This window comes from Nannobrachium achirus, assembly GCF_963921795.1.
Source record: "Nannobrachium achirus genome assembly, chromosome: 21".
Classification (NCBI taxonomy): domain Eukaryota; kingdom Metazoa; phylum Chordata; class Actinopteri; order Myctophiformes; family Myctophidae; genus Nannobrachium; species Nannobrachium achirus.
Genome location: NC_137828.1, coordinates 35,439,011 through 35,456,983, shown reverse-complemented (window position 1 = coordinate 35,456,983; position 17,973 = coordinate 35,439,011). Strand labels below are relative to the sequence as shown.

At 42.5% G+C, this 17,973-nt stretch overlaps 1 protein-coding gene across 2 annotated transcripts; it reads right to left on the bottom strand.

Annotated features, from left to right (window-relative positions):
* Nucleotides 1–3,586: 3,586 nt before the first annotated feature.
* Nucleotides 3,587–17,973, bottom strand: atp6v1ab (ATPase H+ transporting V1 subunit Ab). Of its 2 annotated transcripts, none has more exons than XM_080751856.1 (15): nucleotides 17,862–17,973; nucleotides 14,586–14,687; nucleotides 13,234–13,362; nucleotides 11,445–11,659; nucleotides 11,212–11,349; nucleotides 10,928–11,079; nucleotides 10,631–10,793; nucleotides 10,430–10,538; nucleotides 9,999–10,121; nucleotides 9,694–9,808; nucleotides 9,544–9,607; nucleotides 9,159–9,362; nucleotides 6,793–6,887; nucleotides 6,469–6,640; nucleotides 3,587–4,422 (listed from the first exon to the last, which is right to left on the bottom strand). In XM_080751856.1, the coding sequence occupies exons 2-15, from the start codon at nucleotides 14,665–14,667 to the stop codon at nucleotides 4,330–4,332; spliced, it is 1,854 nt and encodes a 617-aa protein (XP_080607982.1). In that variant the 5' UTR covers nucleotides 14,668–14,687; nucleotides 17,862–17,973; the 3' UTR covers nucleotides 3,587–4,329. The 2 variants fall into 2 exon arrangements, with proteins under 2 accessions (XP_080607982.1, XP_080607983.1); XM_080751857.1 differs by having other exon boundaries at nucleotides 14,586–14,681; nucleotides 17,857–17,927.

The following is a 17,973-nucleotide window of genomic DNA, read 5'->3' as shown; positions in this document are numbered from 1 at the left end:
GCTCCTTTAACCAACATTGTTGTAGAAAGATGTAAATGTGATACCTTCTCTGTGCTTGTACAGATCTGGATGGCATTAGGAATCACCCTGGCTGTCTTTACTCTGCTCATGGCTGTTATGTCTTTCAGGGTTAACAGAATCTACAGGATCACAAAGCACAGAGGTCAAAGGTTATGTTACAACAGAATACGCTGGCTTATTACCGGAGACAGTCAAAAACTGCATGAGATCCTATACACCTGCATGTCAAGCCTGGAAAGACTTTAGTATCATACAGTAGTGCGATACTAAAGTGTGGGTGCAGCCAGTACAATGTCCTATACATTATTTCTAAAAACAGCCAGCAGCACAAACATTAACACACTAACCATTGTGCTTATGTGTGCTTAATCTAAACTCTATGGCAATTTTTTTTTACCATTTCTAGAAATGGTGTATAGGAAATTGTGTTGCCTGCATCCAGACTTCAGGCCATTGTCGACCTCAAAGTCTGTCCGGGATAGTTAAAATATAGTACAGCATAAGTGACGTGAGTTACTGTAAGTTTAACAAATTCATACTATAGTTTCAATTACTTGACATGAGTCTGACTTATGGCTATCACCAAGGGAGGGGAGGTCCTATCTCCCCTCCAATTGTTGCAATGTCAGAGCCCTGTTTCCCGAGTTACCTTTGTACCCCGGAATACATTGCTGTAGAAGCAGAGACAGTTCTCTGAGAGGAAGAGCCGTCCCTGTAGGAGGATGTCTCTCTGTAAGGCACATGGGTAGTCTGAAGATAACACGTAGAATGGGTGAGAAAAGTAGATGACCCTTTATACAAACAAGTTTACTTGATGTGTTTTAATACATTGTATGTCAAAATAGGGAAATACAGAAAGACTAATGCACCATAATTTACTTATACTTCTCAGTTCTTCTGCCCACGACATCCTTAAGTAAAGACATTCTTATTTGACCAATAGTGAAGGATTTTAGGATTTACGTAATTTAGCAGAAATTGAACTGAGGTGGACACACAATCCCAAATTTTAGTCATTTATACTCCTTACAACAACCATGTCGATCTAGAAAAATAACTGACTGTGTTAATATTTTCCGCTGAAAATCAGTTATTTTCGGTCAGTGACATGGTCATATGACGAATTAGGCTGCTTAACCCAAGAACTGCTTGCCAGCTTCCCAGACACCAGCTTTGGTCCATTAGCCTCATGTGAAGAAACACAAATATGTCATTGTGGTATCCTTGGCCTTTAATATGATATGTTCTGAACTTGAATATCTAAGCCCAGGCACAGGCCTGGTATTTATAGTTTTTAATACAGCTTAGACTTGTGAAACAAGCGTCTCCTCTCTGATGTATGGTTTGATCCCTGTTACTTCTTCCCTGATATCAGACAGTATATTAAACAAATATAAAGTGCCTCAGAGTCAGATTCAGTTTCAACATCCTGATATTATAGATCAAGAATACCTCGACACCATGAGACCGTTACTCTACGTATACTCACCCACTATTAATCTCTCTGACTCTGGAAGATCTTTGAATAACTTCTTGAACTCCTCACATCTCTGTTTGTAGGTAGTGGGAGGGGCTTGGGGAGATGCCAGGCACTGCCCTTGAAAATCAGAGGCCTGACATACAAAACAGAGACCTTAGCATTTGTGAAGTCATCCAAATGTCGCATTTTACTCTGATTGAATCAACCTCATCCACGGTTGTCTATAAAAAGAAAACATACACGAGTAATTTAAGTGGTTGACTACTTGAATGTGGATAATGTAGGCATGTAATGATGTAGAAAATGCAGGGTGTTTGAGCAGTTGAAAAACTACAGCAGCATCCCTTGAGCTTTGGGCTTTGCATCAGAAAGCCAACAGCAATACCTCTTAGTGATGACATTATTTCAGATTTCAACTTCTTATATGCACTCCACCAGAGGGCAACAATCTTCATCACTACTATGATTTCATTAAACAACATTTCATCAAATACACCTGCACAGGTCTACCTGGGGGGTGCAAGAATTCATCAATCAATCAAGTTAACAGATTATATAAAATACATAATTTAATAAAATATACAATTAATAATAAATGCATTAAACAACAACAAAAAGTCTCCCAGTTTCAACAGTGTGCTGTATTTGTGTTTGCCAGATAAGATTAGAAGTTTACCTCACTACTATCCTCAGAGGAGCTCCACCTCATTTCCCCCATAGATGCCGTCTCAATCTCATCTGTGACATCATCACTGGCCATGTTGGATACCTGGTCCACCTGGACTTCTGCACTGCTATTGACAAATGGATGATTTTAGTTTACTTGCATGTTGATCCATTACCTCAAAGATTTATGAAACATCTCCAATATTCAACATAAGATTTACATTTATAGTGAGGCCTTAGTGGAGAGAAAATACATGATATAATAAATAGGTCTGTGCAGTGTGCAGCCCTGTATGCGGTACACAATGGGCAAATGGAGACGTTACCCTAAATGGAGTTGACTCAGCTTTAACGCAGTGGAAAGACAATAACTGGAGAATAGAACTGGTTTGTCTTGTGGAGCCACCCTAGAGAAATTGTTGCCTAGAGACCATGATAGTCTGCGGTCTGCCTTCTTCCTTCATCGTCACCTACCCATGTCCAAACTGGAACATAGCAGCGCTAGATACTATTTAAAACTTGGAAAGCAGTAATAGGCTATCTGTGCGAATTTCATACTTTCTACAATTTCAGATAAAGGATAAAGCGCGGCGCCTGCCCTGAACTATTGAGGTAATCAGATCAGACAAGAGGGATGAGCTTTGTGCAGTGCGCACGCACGCTTCTGAGACAGTCCTGACACGACACCCGCGTGGCCAGAAAGCGCAATATTCATCTACAGTTTATTAATAATGAAATGGTAACATACCCGTTACAGGCGGCTGGATCCATGATTCTCTTATCCAATGTATTATTTTATCCGTCCGCAACGTCAACAGGGAAACACTGCCTAGCTGGCCCACAAAGCGAAGTTTAAATGATGTTCACACGAAACTCGTCTTGTGTAAAGCGTCTTTGTGCTGCCCAAACTAAGTGGACTAACCTGGTGGTAACAGGTAGGACCAGGGGACATCTCACTCAGCTAACCAACTACAGGTGAACATACCTGAAGGGAGTTGTCACCTCCTCGTTGATTTCCCCTTTACATTTGCATATTTAATGGGTAATCAGTTCTAGGGGAGAAACAAATGTATACAGCACATTTTGAAGCACAGTTTAGTTCCCTTAATACTGGCAAAAATCTAAACTATAATTTGAGGATTCACATTGTTGACTACTGCTTGAAATGTGTTGTGATCCCTAGAGTAGGCTACTTGACACAATGCATTGTAATTTTTAAATATATCTCACTACTACTACTTTGATTTGCTGAATGCATTGAAGAATATATTAAAAGTTTGCCTGCTATAAAGGATAATTCTCTATCAACATAGCATCTTAACAGGAAGGGAAACTGTGAACATTCCACAGTGACATGCAGAGAGACCAGTTCAACAAGAAGAGTGACAACATTACATGCATGAAAACAATGAGGCTACACAGATTTTCCCCCACAGTTTATTCTTTGGGAGTCACATAATGTGTGGACAACTGAGGGCCGTAGCCCGACTCTTTGCACATTCACACAGCAAGTACACAATACAGCACAGCTCCAAACAGAACCATTAACAAAATATGAAAAGGACAAAGAACAAAGCATTCAACGTCAAAATGCTGGCAATAAATAATGACTGTTCTTATTAAATTTCATCCCCAATACTCTTCTGTACAGATGGTCTTTGAACAACGATAACATCAAATCAAGTCTTCGAGAAGACCTACACAGCTACAGAAAAAAATCATGTAAACAGAGCAGGACATGGCAGGGTAATGTGATCTCTCTTTTTTTTTTCTTTTTTTTTTTACACACACACACACACACACACACACACACACACACACACACACACACACACACACACACACACACACACACACACACACACACACACACACACACACACACACACACACACACACACACACACAAATTGATGAGCATGCAGAGATTCCAGAGTAGACCCGTGTGAGGCAACGTAATAATGAATACAGTACATCTTTCTCTTTTCCCTCCACATGATAATACAATGATATTCTGTGTGTGTATACAAACACACACAAACAATCACTCACTCACAAAGGGATTGGCAGAGCACTGGTATAGGGAACACAGGGTGGCGGAATGTGATCCTGCATTGGAGGGGTCAGAGATGTGAGTGGAAGGCTGAGAGGTGAAAGAAAGCCTATTCCTCGAGGGTGCGGAAGGAGTTCTGCATGTCCTCCAGCAGCTGGGCATAATCAGCCTTGATCTTCGCTTCGCCGTCCTTGACAGGGTCCTGTAGCAACGAGGAGAAACAAGTCACATTAATGTGCACTGCGAACCTGGGTGAAATTCACGCAGCTGGCCGAAACATCCGTTGTGTATGATCCTAAAAAGGTATCTAGCTACTAGGCCATATCTAGCTACTAGGCCATTTGACTAAATCAGGCATTGACACTAAGGCTTGCCCACCTGCCCCCGGCAGGTAAATAAAACCTTCGGGCAGGTGATGTTAGCTTTCAGGTTGCCCGACCGGGCAAGTGCTCGTTTGAGCGGGAACGCAACCGTCTATAAACACAACACGAGATATCTGTCTATACACCTGAACGTGGCCAGCGCACTCTGTCTTCTAGTCTCCGGAATGTAAAATAAGAGCACTAATTACCTACAGTATAATGTGCTGTTTTTACTGTTGCTACACTTAAAATAAAAATAAAAAACAAGTGTGAAAACATTCATATTCAATCATAGCTACGGTATTTGTTATTTGGATTTGTAAGTATTGAGGTACAATTTTTTGGAGCTGTGTGAAGCACAGGCTCCCTATACGTGGCTGTGTGGGTCTGTGTGTCTGTCTGTCTGTCTGTGTGTCTGTGTGTATGTAGCCTGAACTTCCTAAACTTCGGCACGCCACTAGTCCCACAGTTTTGCCACCAAACACTCGCGCCATATGTCAAATCCACCGGCTTACTCGGGAATCGTGGGCTATTACTTTTCTAAGAGAAAGGTTCTATAGTTTAATTGATATTAATTTATTAGAGAATTAATTTTCCCCATTGACTTAGAATGGGAATCGCAAAAACTCACATTCAATTATTTGTCTCTCGCAAACCACAGGGGCTACAGTTTCAAGACTTGGAGAGGAGGTTCATAATGATTTCAAGGATTAAATAAAAAAGAATTGTGTCATTTGGCCTCATGGTGGCGCTATAACACCCCACTTTACGTTTTGGCCTGTAACTCTTGAACCGTAGGTCGGAAAATAAAAAATATTTTTTCCCTGGATTCCTTGGGTCATGACGCATCTCCCCATATAGGCCACGCCCATTTGCGCCATGATAGATTTTCCGCCATCTTGAATTTTCTCCAAAACACACTTTTTGCTCCTTTTCCTACATATTTTCTTCAAATGTCACAAAAATCGGTACACATGATCCACACACACACACACACACACACACACACACACACACACACACACACACACACACACACACACACACACACACACACACACACACACACACACACACACACACACACACACACACACACACAGCTCCACTTCACACGGGTGTGATTTTTTTAGGACAATTTACTTTTCGGGCAAGTGGGCATGACCTTTGGGCAAGTAGAACATGACCTGTGCTTGCCCGACGGGCAAGTGCCTCTGAGACCTTAGTGTCAACCCCTGCTAAATGAACAAGAAATCTTAAAAAGGACCAAGCGAGGCAGGCCTGGCAGCACGAGGGGGCGGCTGGGGCCGAGCCCCATCACGCAGACCCCCCGGCCCCATCAGTGAAACCGGCAAATACTCAAAAACAAAGGCGAAACACTCATTTGCATAGTGGTCGCAAACTTAAGCTCACGGACGGCCCCATTAGCCATTGAGTCCTGCCGCTGGCTCTGAAGTGAGTGCTGGTGGTCTTTTCTAAGTATACTATTTCTGCCTTAACTGAGCAGCCGATACACGTGAACTGTGAACTATTCTTCTGATGAGTGCTCGCCTTTATCTTTTTCATGGAATTGGTTCCCTGATGCCAGTGCAAATCAGCGTTGTGAGGCAACAATTTCTGTGTGTGACGTCTGACCAGTGCTTGATCAGTGAGAGAGAGAGAGAGAGCGAGGCAGAGAGAGGGCTGAAGATACTTCGGGGAGAGTGAGATTTGGAAAGAGGGAAAGAGAGAGTGCCTATTTTGTCCACGCAATAATCCGGCTAGTGCTGTTACCGAAACCTCAATGCTCTGATCGACATGGCTTTGTGATGCACAATAACCCTGGCACGCACACGCACACACACACACACACACACACACACACACACACACACACACACACACACCTTGAACTTCATGGTGCTAATCCTGTAGAGGATCTCTCCCAAGTGCTCTTTGATCATGCTCCAGGTTATCCGATTGTCACTCTGCGCTGTGGTCTCCACTGCATGCCGTGCCATGTCATAAAAGGCTATCATGTTAGACAGAATACCCACTGTCTTATAGAATGGACAGAACCTGAAGAGATAAAAACATAAATAAATGAAAATGTAATCTTGATTGACACAAGAACTGAGTAATTCAAGTCAGCGACACATTAAAGCAATTACATAGGTAGATGACCGAGTAGGTGATTTGGACAGTGGGTAAGTGACTGTGCGTGACATTACCTGTCATATGGCGTGTAACCGTTCTGTTGCAGGAAATCGTCTTTGATTAGTTTGGCAACCTCCAAGGTAATCTTATCTGATTCTGCCAGTGAAGCCTGTAAGAACATCAAACTGGCATTAAACTCATCTTGTGTTGTGGATTCTTCTGTAAAGCACTTTGTGACTCTGTTCTTAAAATGTGCTACACAAATAAGTTAAATTATTATTATTATTAATATCTGTCTCACTGACCATGAAATATATTTTGTCGCTGTCGAGTGGAAACCTCATATATACAAAACCGTTCCTTTTTGTTATTATTTATTCTAAATGAACACATCGGATGCCCAAGATTATTCAAGATTTAATCGGCGGTTGCCAAGGGAACCCGCCATTTTACCTTGTTTTGGGGCTCCAGGGAATTTTTTCGCTATTGTATTTTCTTTCACTCAGAACAGAACAATAACAATCGGGGGCATGGTGCTTTTGTAACGGCCGGTAGAGAAGGCCGCGTTTTAAACATGAACGTGATTTAAAAGTTAGATTAGGAGATAAATGCACTTTTGTGCAGCAGCATAACACTGCTGTTTGCGACCGCAGTTTTCCCGGTGAACCTGAGCGCAACGGTGGGGGCCGATGGGCAAGGAGGGTCGCGAGCTTATGAGAAACAACTAAAATAAAACCTTAATACCTGGCGAAAACAGTTGCGTGCATTAGTGCAAGATGACGATAAAGGAAATCATTAAATGGAAAACATTAAATTAACTTCTGAAAAGCCTACTAGGCTTTAAAACCTGGCGAAAACAGTTGCGTACATTAGCGCAAGATTAGATGAGGATAAAGGAAATCATTAAATGGAAAACATTAAATTAACTTCTGAAAAGGCTTCTAAGCCTACACTAGCCTACTAGTAAAACTAGTGGAACCGCGATCTTGCCACACGTGAATAATTGTGGTTCTAAACAATAACACAGACAATATAAATCCTTAGTCTAGTATAGTGGGAAGAAGAGGTTATCATCATGGCCCAAATAACTTATAAATATCTTGCAATTGGCGACGAATCTCTTACGAAATCGGCAAGAGTGCCTCTCAATACATAAAGCTATATAACCTCTCCATCATCGGCAATAGTCAGTGGTGTGTGTTTCCCACCAGGAAAACTGTGGTCAAAGATATTTAATTAATGAAGATAGCTCATCCTCATTGGATCCACTAGAGTGCGACATGGTACACAAATCCTACAAATAGACTCCTAAGTGGACGCCGGCTCTGACGGCAAATCTCGCGCACGTCCTGTTTACTGGTGCTATAGATCCCGCGAGAGTGTGTTGCTGGGACAGCTAAAGAGCAATAATAAAGTTGATTTTCTCAGTTGTTGTGTTGCTGAAAAAAGCCACTTTAGTATGACAATTTTGTTAATATTATGTGGCTTGTGATGATCTGGTCCAATATTTAGTTCAGTGACTATAGCTTCTGAACTATTATTTTGCTCTGTGTTCATGTTAGCTCTCCCATTGTAAATGAATAGACTCCAAACATGCTTCCGCCTCCTAAAAAGGTATCTACCTACGTCACACAGAAACGGGAAGTACAGGTCTTTTGCACCCTCTTGCTATCGCCCAAGAGGGCGATAGCAAGAGAGTGCAAAAGACCCGTACTTCCCGTTTCTGCATGACGTAGGGGGTGTGCCTTTTTAGGAGGCAGAAGCAGGTTGGAGTCTATTCATTTACAATGAGAGAGCTAACGTGAACACAGAGCAAAATAATAGTTCAGAAGCTATAGTCACTGAACTAAATATTGGACCAGATCATCACAAGCCACATAATATTAACAAAATTGTCATACTAAAGTGGCTTTTTTCAGCGACACAACAACTGAGAAAATCAACTTTATTATTGCTCTTTAGCTGTCCCAGCCAATAGCACCCACACACTCTCGCGGGATCTATAGCACCAGTAAACAGGACGTGCGCGAGATTTGCCATCAGAGCCGGCGCCCACTTAGGAGTCTATTTGTAGGATTTGTGTACCATGTCGCACTCTAGTGGATCCAATGAGGATGAGCTATCTTCATTAATTAAATATCTTTGCTATCGCCCTCTTGGCTGTGGTCGCCTGCTGTCTACCAGTAGCAACCACTTCCTGGTCACGTGATACCCCGTTGCATTTCGGGAATTGGAGTGTTTCTCTTCACAGGCGGGTGCCTTGTACAGTAAGCTACAGCTTACTGTAGATTACTGTACAACGTGTCAAGGGCACCGGGAGACATCAAAGAGTTTTACGAGTTGGCCCGCCGTGGGCATCAAATGAGTTAAAATACTGAAAATAGCTGCTCTACATGCTTAGCTATTAGTTCAATTAACTGTTGCCCCCCACTTCACTCACCTTTCCAACCAACTGTACAATCTCAGCCAGGTCCTCCTCTTCCTGCAGAATCTCCTTGGCCTTGGTGCGGAGAGGCACAAACTCAGGGAAGTGCTTGTCGTAGTACTCATCCAGAGCACGTGTGTATTTGCTGTAGCTGATCAACCAGTTGACAGAGGGGAAGTGCTTCCTTTGAGCTAGCTTCTTATCGAGACCCCAGAACACCTGACATTGAAGATCCACGCGATAATAACGTTAAACATAAGACACCTTTGTACGTTTTCAATTCTTCTGAAAATGTGGGCACAATAAGAACTCGATTTTACCAGATTACAGCCTTACATTATTCCCAGTGGTCTTTGTGTGTCTTTAAAAGTGTGTGATATGTAATTGGAATATTATTTACCTGCACAATACCCAGAGTGGCTGAAGTCACAGGGTCAGAGAAATCACCACCAGGAGGTGACACACTAAAAAGACAAAATACATCATCACTTGACCATTTTTGTCACTGTCCAGGCATTAACTCCCTCTAGTGGTAAAAAGATATACTCACGCTCCTACAATGCTGACACTGCCCTCTCTCTCAGGGTTACCCAGACACTTCACTCTTCCAGCACGCTCGTAGAAGGAGGCCAAACGGGCTCCCAGGTAAGCAGGATAGCCACTGTCTATCAGCAGAAATAGTGAAATATAATTAAAAACACTCGACACAAATTAGCTTGACTGACATTTGTGCTCTTATGTTATTTTGTGATACAAGACATCACTCATAGGTTTGAGGGATGTCTTTTTTTGATCCATACTGTTTTCCCCTTTTTTCAGTGTCTGAAAGTATTGCCTATTATCGTCCACACTTACCCGCAGGCATCTCAGCCAGACGGCCAGAGATCTCCCTAAGAGCCTCAGCCCAACGAGAAGTAGAGTCAGCCATCATGCTCACGTTGTACCCCATGTCTCTGAAGTACTCCGACAACGTGATCCCTGACGAGACATGCTCAGTTAGCACACAATCCTTCTGAAGGATCTCACAATGCATTCAATCTGTGGTTGTCATTGACTATCTTGTTGCTTCATTGGAGGTTGTTATTCATTTATTTAGCCCCTTGAGACGCAGCATCTTGTTTTTAACATAACAGTTCTGCGATCAGCAAAAGAGCATTTTCTAGTATTGATTAAATCAAGAGTATTTTCTAAACTTTGCAGGCAATCATAATGGATACCCCTGTATCAAGCAGGGTCAGCTGGTGCCTTGTGAGCTGTGTGCGTTAGCTTGACAGACAGATATATACCTGTATAGATCGAAGCTTCTCTGGCAGCCACAGGCATATTGGAAGTATTGGCCACAAGCGCCGTTCTTTTCATGATGCTCTCAGTCTTGCCGTCCACCTCCATTGTCAGCTGATGGGCCAGACATGCTGTCAATCACTCTGAACACCAATAGGAAAGCAACTGCTATGTGAAAAGGTCATGAAGGGACTACAACCACACACCTCAGGAAAGTCTCGCAGTACTTCTGACATCTCATTACCACGTTCTCCGCAGCCTACATATACGATGACGTCACTGTTCGAGTATTTGGACAGGGACTGGGAGATGACGGTCTTGCCACAGCCAAAAGCTCCTGGGATGGCTGTGGTGCCTCCCTGAACACACCTTCACAGACACAAAATGAAAACATATACAGCATCGATTCAGAGCGGAGCGACAGCTAACATATGAGGCACAGTAGTATCGCTGTGAAGGGAGTGAATTGGACAGGAGAAATCTTGAGAAGAGGACACACTTACGGGAAGAGGGCATCCAGTACCCTCTGTCCTGTCAGCAGAGGGTGATTGGCGGGCAGTTTCTCTGTGACAGGACGAATCTGTCTGACAGGCCACACCTGCAACATGGTGAACTTTTCTTTCACGCCTTCGAACTCCAGCTCCATCACCACATCCTGACACACACACACACACACACACACACACACACACACACACACACACACACACACACACACAGAGCATTAAGAGAGAAGGTTACACAACTACTTAATGCACAGCTGTAGTGGGAGGTGACAGGAACTCACAGTGACGTTGTAGTTTCCAGGGGGCGCCACATAGGTCACAGTGCCTCTGTTTTTTGGTGGTAGCATGATCTTGTGCTTGATAAGGGAGTTCTCAAACACCGTCCCATAGATGTCCCCTCCTGTAATGTGACTGCCAACCTGACAGCAGGAAAGAAGGAAAGCACAGGTGGATTGTGCAAACCAGTTTCAGTATCTGAACGGAAATATTATTTCTGCATAAAATACAACCATACCCGCAGGCTCTTGCCGGGAGTAAACTCCCATTGAATATCTCGATTGAGGGCTCCAATGTTCACACCGCGTGGGATGTAGATGCTTTGCGTCATGTCATTGATATCCTTCAGGGGCCGCTGGATACCGTCAAAGATGGAACCCATGCATCCGGGGCCCAGCTCCACGGAGAGAGGCTTCCCTGTACGCAGCACAGGGTCTCCCACACTTACACCAGCTGCAGCACAGCTCAGGAAAACACACCAAGGTTTTAAACACAACTCATGCCTGCAGAATATATTCCAAACTAGACCTTACCCGTTCGAAGATATGTGCTCCAAAATATGTCAAACGCACCCGGTGAAAGTGTGTGTGAGAGAGAGAGAGAGAGAGAGAGAAACATTCCTAACTGTGAGAGAAAGGGTTGTGTGTGTGTGTGTGTGGGGCTACAGATCCCATGGCCTGGAGGAACGGACCGTAACCCTGGCAACAGACAGCAGAGTTCAACAGAAGTGGTTAAGAAAACGCTAATAAACAGCTTTAATTTGGGAGAAATGAAATTCGGGCTCCGTCACCGTTGGTATAATGCTAATGGCCAATACCATGTGAACTTTGGGATCAGTTGCTGAAGCGAGTGAATAGATAAACGTAGATAAGCGTGAGCGTTAGAGCGTTAGAGCGTGAGTTTGCTCCTTTATTAGTAGGATGGCTAACGTGATAACGTGGTCTTGAGAAATGGTCTAACAGTTTTTGTATTTTCACTTTTGGTGGATACCATAGAATGAGAACTTGGACTAAGAAAAGACGTTACCCATTGGTTTCTACAGAGCATGAATGAACCTATTTTACCCTCGTATGGGTATCCGCCATAGTCTAGAAATCGTACCGGAAATGAAGGCTATTGGCTGCAACCGCAGCGAGGACAGGACAATGTGTTAAGTTTCTCCCGCCTTTTTGGTACCAGCAGGGGGGAAAACAGCTAAACTAGCAGCCATTTGTAGGAACTTGTTCCGGGTTTGTTTCATCTTAATTCTGCTGAACTCCCCCCCTGGTGGATACTTAATGAGATACTCAATTTTGGCATTTTAGGAACACAAAACTAGCCTGACTGCAACACACACACACACACACACACACACACACACACACACACACACACAGCCCCCGACGGCGACGTGGCGTGACATTGCAAAAATACGTTATTTCTTATAACATATTATATGATTGCATGTTTACGTTAGTGCAAAATGGTATTAAAATGTAATGAAACGGCACTATTGTATAGTTTATTAAAATAATTCGAGTCGAGTCTGACTACGCCATGACAGTTTTCACAGACCAATCAGAGTCCACTAGCGACTCTCACGTGGGCAGAAGAGCTCTGAAGGGAGGAGGCTGGGGGGGGGGGGGGGCTGGGACCGGACCAGCCTACCACGTGCCCCAAGTCTAAAGCCCTGATTGGCCCATTCAATTCGCCCGCTCCTCGGGCGGAGCTGAAATAAAATAAATAATCTCTGGGGTCAGTCCACACTACACACCACCCACCAACAGGGGGTGGTGATGTGCGGACTGATTTATCAGGCTAACACAAAACTGCCCCTGTAATACAGCCACCGCTATGAGCTGATATGAAGGCAAAGAAAAGGCTGAGAAAAACAAACAGAAGGAAGAGCTTTGAGCTCAAAGCATCACATTTTAGTTATTTTTTGTACAATAAAGCATCTGTCGCATTGCAGCCCACACCGAGCGAGCATTTTTTCAAAGAACAGAAGGCAGTCAGTGTCATAACAATACTGCCAGACAAAAAGATACACGTCTCCTCGTAGACCTGGATTGTGGCCATATCTCCCTCCAGCCTGATGATCTCTCCTACCAGCTCACAGTGGCCCACACGAACCAGCTCGTACATGGCTGCTCCCGCCATGGCCGTGGCTGTCACCACTAGAGAAAACAGCACAAACAACCCGTCAATATAGTAGTACTGTAAAATTATAGAGGGGCCTGACCTGCCAATGAGCATACTTACTGCAATGGTGTCTTGTGTAAACAACTGGAGATTAGACATGGATACTCAAGTACGCAGTAGAAACCTTAGTTTTAAAATCACATAATAATAATAATGGATAGCATTTTTATAGTGCTTTTAAAGTGCTCAAAGGGCTTTACAATGGTCCATTCAATCATACATTGGGAGTTGAAGTGGCGAGTTAGAGGCAACGTGGGGTTCAGTGTCTTGCCCACGGATAATTGGACGACCTGCTCTACCTCCTGAGCTACAGCTGCCCCTTAATGAATCCTCTTGTGTGGATTTATTTTTTTAAGTTCAAGTAGGTAACCCAATTTACACATTTTTGACTTCTCTTAACAATTTTGCTGCCATTTTAAACATAGCTGTAGTAAGCAGCTGCCAAATTGTCCTTTTAACATGGGCACGCGCACGCATCGTGCACAATCTGTGCGCGACTCATCTAGTAGACGTGTAGACTCGGTGACAGCTTTCGAATAAAAAAAACCCATTGAAATAGACATATCCGTTGCCACGCTGTATCCCTGCTTATCCGCCAGTGTTTACATGAAAAAACATTGAAAAAAGCAAGCTGTGCGCTATGGTAACACGTGGACACGTTCGCGCACAAAACGCACGATATGTGCGGGGATCATAATCCAGGCGTGTAGAGACTGGATCAAAGTTTCCAAACGCAAAAATCGGATTGAAAAACAAGCTTTCCATCGCCGAGTAGCTTATTCTTCTGTTACAATGTAAACGAATGGAGGCGGGACTATGGCCAGGTCCAAACGGGAAATACGACCGGATACAGTTAGGGGGCGGGCCTAAAGTCTCCGAAACGGATATATACAGCGATCATACTTTTAATTGTTTCATAATGATTAAAGCTAATTAAATTTCCGGGAACGACGGGCATCGCAGAGAGGTACAGCGGGAAATCCCCGGTTTCGACGGGGATCGCAGAGTATGAGTTAACAATCACCAATTTCGCCATAACTTTTACACTGTGTTTTATGCTATCAATCATTAAGACAAAAATGGCAGACCAGTGTAATCTCCATCAGATCCAAAATGACATTTGTTGTGGAATGAATGAAAGATTCACAAAGAATGAATGGAAATAGCGATAGTGCTGTGAAAGTGTGTCAGTGTTAACCTGGTCCAGAGACTCCATGGACGTATCCAAACTCGCTCTCTTTCTCCTCATCTCGGATCTTGGGCAGCTTGGACATGTCCATCTTAATTTGCTAATCTTTGACTGGGAATAGAAGAACAAAAAGATGTTGTAAGAGAAGCATTATGCAATAGAGGAATACATGTAGTTCCAACTAATGTTTTTTTTATATTTTTTTTCTTCACTTCCTTATTGGTGTTGATCTGTGCAATGACTGCAATTGTATTTAACCTTGTTTATGAATTAATTAATGAGCCACACTCACATTTTAACTGTTCACACCATCTGAATTAAAGTCCTGGTTGAAGACTGATATTGGAAAATATGACCATGAAGAACCCAACCTAGGGCTGGGTATAATGGTCAATGTGTCAATACAGAAAACTATGAAAGTGTATCATTATTTTGGTAACAGGCTTTAATGCAGCCAATTAATCAATATGTTTCTTCTACATTAATTAATTTTAAAAGAATGTATTGCTACAATGCTGATCTTGTTATTTACTGTGACTTGTGAATCGTTACTTAAAAATCTCAGCATTAGGGAGTCCAAATTAGGACTCTAGAACAGCGCCACCCCTCTCCCTCACGCCTGCTGTGGCTACGTGTCCTCCGGGGCTGGTAGCAGTAGTCAGTGTGACGCAGCATGCTAACATTAGAAGGGAATCCCACGCTAGCAGCACTGTACAGGGTACACTGTATGCAATGCTGATGGAAGCATCATCTCTCTTCACATATACAGCATGTAGTATATAAAACATTTCAAATGTGATTCCTCTTTTGTTCACTCCTTAGTTACACATTTACACTCTCACACTGATCCAATCCTTGTACAGTACACTATCCTAACCACACAAACTGTGCATTCAGCAGAAGCTGAAGTCTGTTCCGTCGTCAATCATGACTCTTCAATCCTGGCATCTGACTGCTGGTGCTGCGACAGCATCAGAAAACACTTTCATCCTATGATGCTTACTTTAGCTATAGAGATGCATTGTATATATTATACACATTTGTGCTCATTGTCTCTGTCCTGAGAAAGACACACACACACACACACACACACACACACACACACACACACACACACACACACACACACACACACACACACACACACACACACACACACACACACACACACACACACACACACACACACACACACACACACACACACACACACACACACAACTAGTCCTCCTTATGACCTTTTTATGTCCTTCCCACCGACACATGCATACCTCCCCTTTATGCTTGGTTGCTTGAACCATCTGTGCAGGAATAAAGCAGCTCCATCAATAGGTCTTTCCACTACAAGGGTTATTTAAGACATCTAAAGGCTGCATGCTTGTTCATCATAGTTGTAGCTGTAACAATGATCAATAAAACACATGGATCTTGTTAAGATTGGCTTGCCTTACTTTCAGTCATACTGTAGGCCTTTGCATCATTTCAGAATCAGATCCACACATACTGTAAGAAGTCCTTTCAATAAAATACTCAATATTACTTTGGTCGGGTTACTGACTGTATAACACCATGGAACTGTCAAAAACAATGGGCACTAAAAAAAACATTGCCATGTGTGGTTGAAAGTCATTTTTTGTTTGTTGTTTTTTGAGTGCCCGGATTTGTTGTTATTGTGGTGACTTAATCTTTATAAAATAAACAGTTCTGCACCTCCCCACTCAAAAGTTAAGACACACCACAAAACAAAGCATACACTGGATTGATAGGCTCACATAACAATGATGCCTGTTGTTTTCATGATGGCTTCGTTGCAGAGTAAATAATTGTAAATAACTACAAAGCTTTACTCTATTGCTTATTAATTATAAATAACTCTACACAGCTTTACTCTATTGCTTATTATTTCATAATCATCATTTTTACAGCAACTCACCATTTGTTGTTTATTTCTTAGATAACAAATCCTGTCACAATAATCGTATCATTTTGGCTGATAATAATTTCCATCAAAATGAGGTTCATGGTAAGAATACTATATATCTATATATATATATAACACACCATCACATGATACTGGCACATGACTGGCTGACTGCGACCGACCTGATTGAGGAAGTGGAAAGATGTAGTGGACTCAAACTGGGAAGTCCAATGGGAAGTCCAAGGAGTGTGAGTGTGTGTGTGTGTGTGTGTGTGTGTGTGTGTGTGTGTGTGTGTGTGTGTGTGTGTGTGTGTGTGTGTGTGTGTGTGTGTGTGTAAGAAAAAAAGCCACTTGGAAAAAGAAATGTCTAAGTGGCTTACTTCCCCCTTTATCTAACTAATACTATTTCATCTAAGTTGTAACAGTAATTTACAATTGAATCATAAGCATTTTAACAAGGCGAGAAATCAAAATAACACCCAGTCCACCCCCATTAAATGTCACTAATAAGCAAGCAAAAATAACACCAACATTTCTCTTGTTCAGAGCTAGATTAGGTTAATTAATTTGTACAGTAGCCTACTACTGTACAAGTAAATCTACTGATAGGCCGTACATATAGAGTTGTTGGGCATTTTCAAATCCATTGTCATTGTATAAATGACAGATACCACTGAAATTGACATTGGGGTGCAGTGATTAGAGCCCACGCAAAAACGTTACACAAAAATGTTGCATACAAGTGAGAATGTGAGATGGTCATGCATGCACAGCAACATCCATTCCTGTCATGCTGATGTTAATTGTTAAATACCCTCTGTGAACCACAACCTGCAGCCAGATCACATGACACTAAACATGATAACATATGCCAAGACTGGCAGTCGAATGCAAATAATATAAAGCATACTGTATATGGAACATTATAGTTATAGAGAATGACTGCCTGCCATCATGGCAGTGCCATGGCATAGCCCTATTATAAATTAGATCCATGTCATGTCAGTGCATGAATACATGATCTTAAAATGCAAAACGTTTAGCTAGTAAAAACAATACTGAATTACGTTGTTGTGACACAGCGATCACAGCTCACAAACAAGCTACAAAATGCTGTCTCTGCACAATTCTAAGCGTTAACTGACTTATTTAAATGATAAAGATATAGCATTGGGCAACTAATATTTGCATACAAACATGATATCAAATGGCCTTGGCCTTGCACAGAACATCGCTGGCTCTGCCATTTTGGCGCATTTGGATGAATTAAATCACGATCAAGTGGAAATTAGTCTTTAGACGCCATCATGTAGTTAAACAACAACATCGCACAATAAAAAAAGACTGGAAGATATGAACGTTACCTTATTAAAATGACTGTGGTTTGGTGGTGTGCTGCCGTGTCGAGAGAAATGAGAGGAGATGCGATGCGTGACAGTGAATGGTCAGCTGACTTCATTCACTTCACTGTTTGCT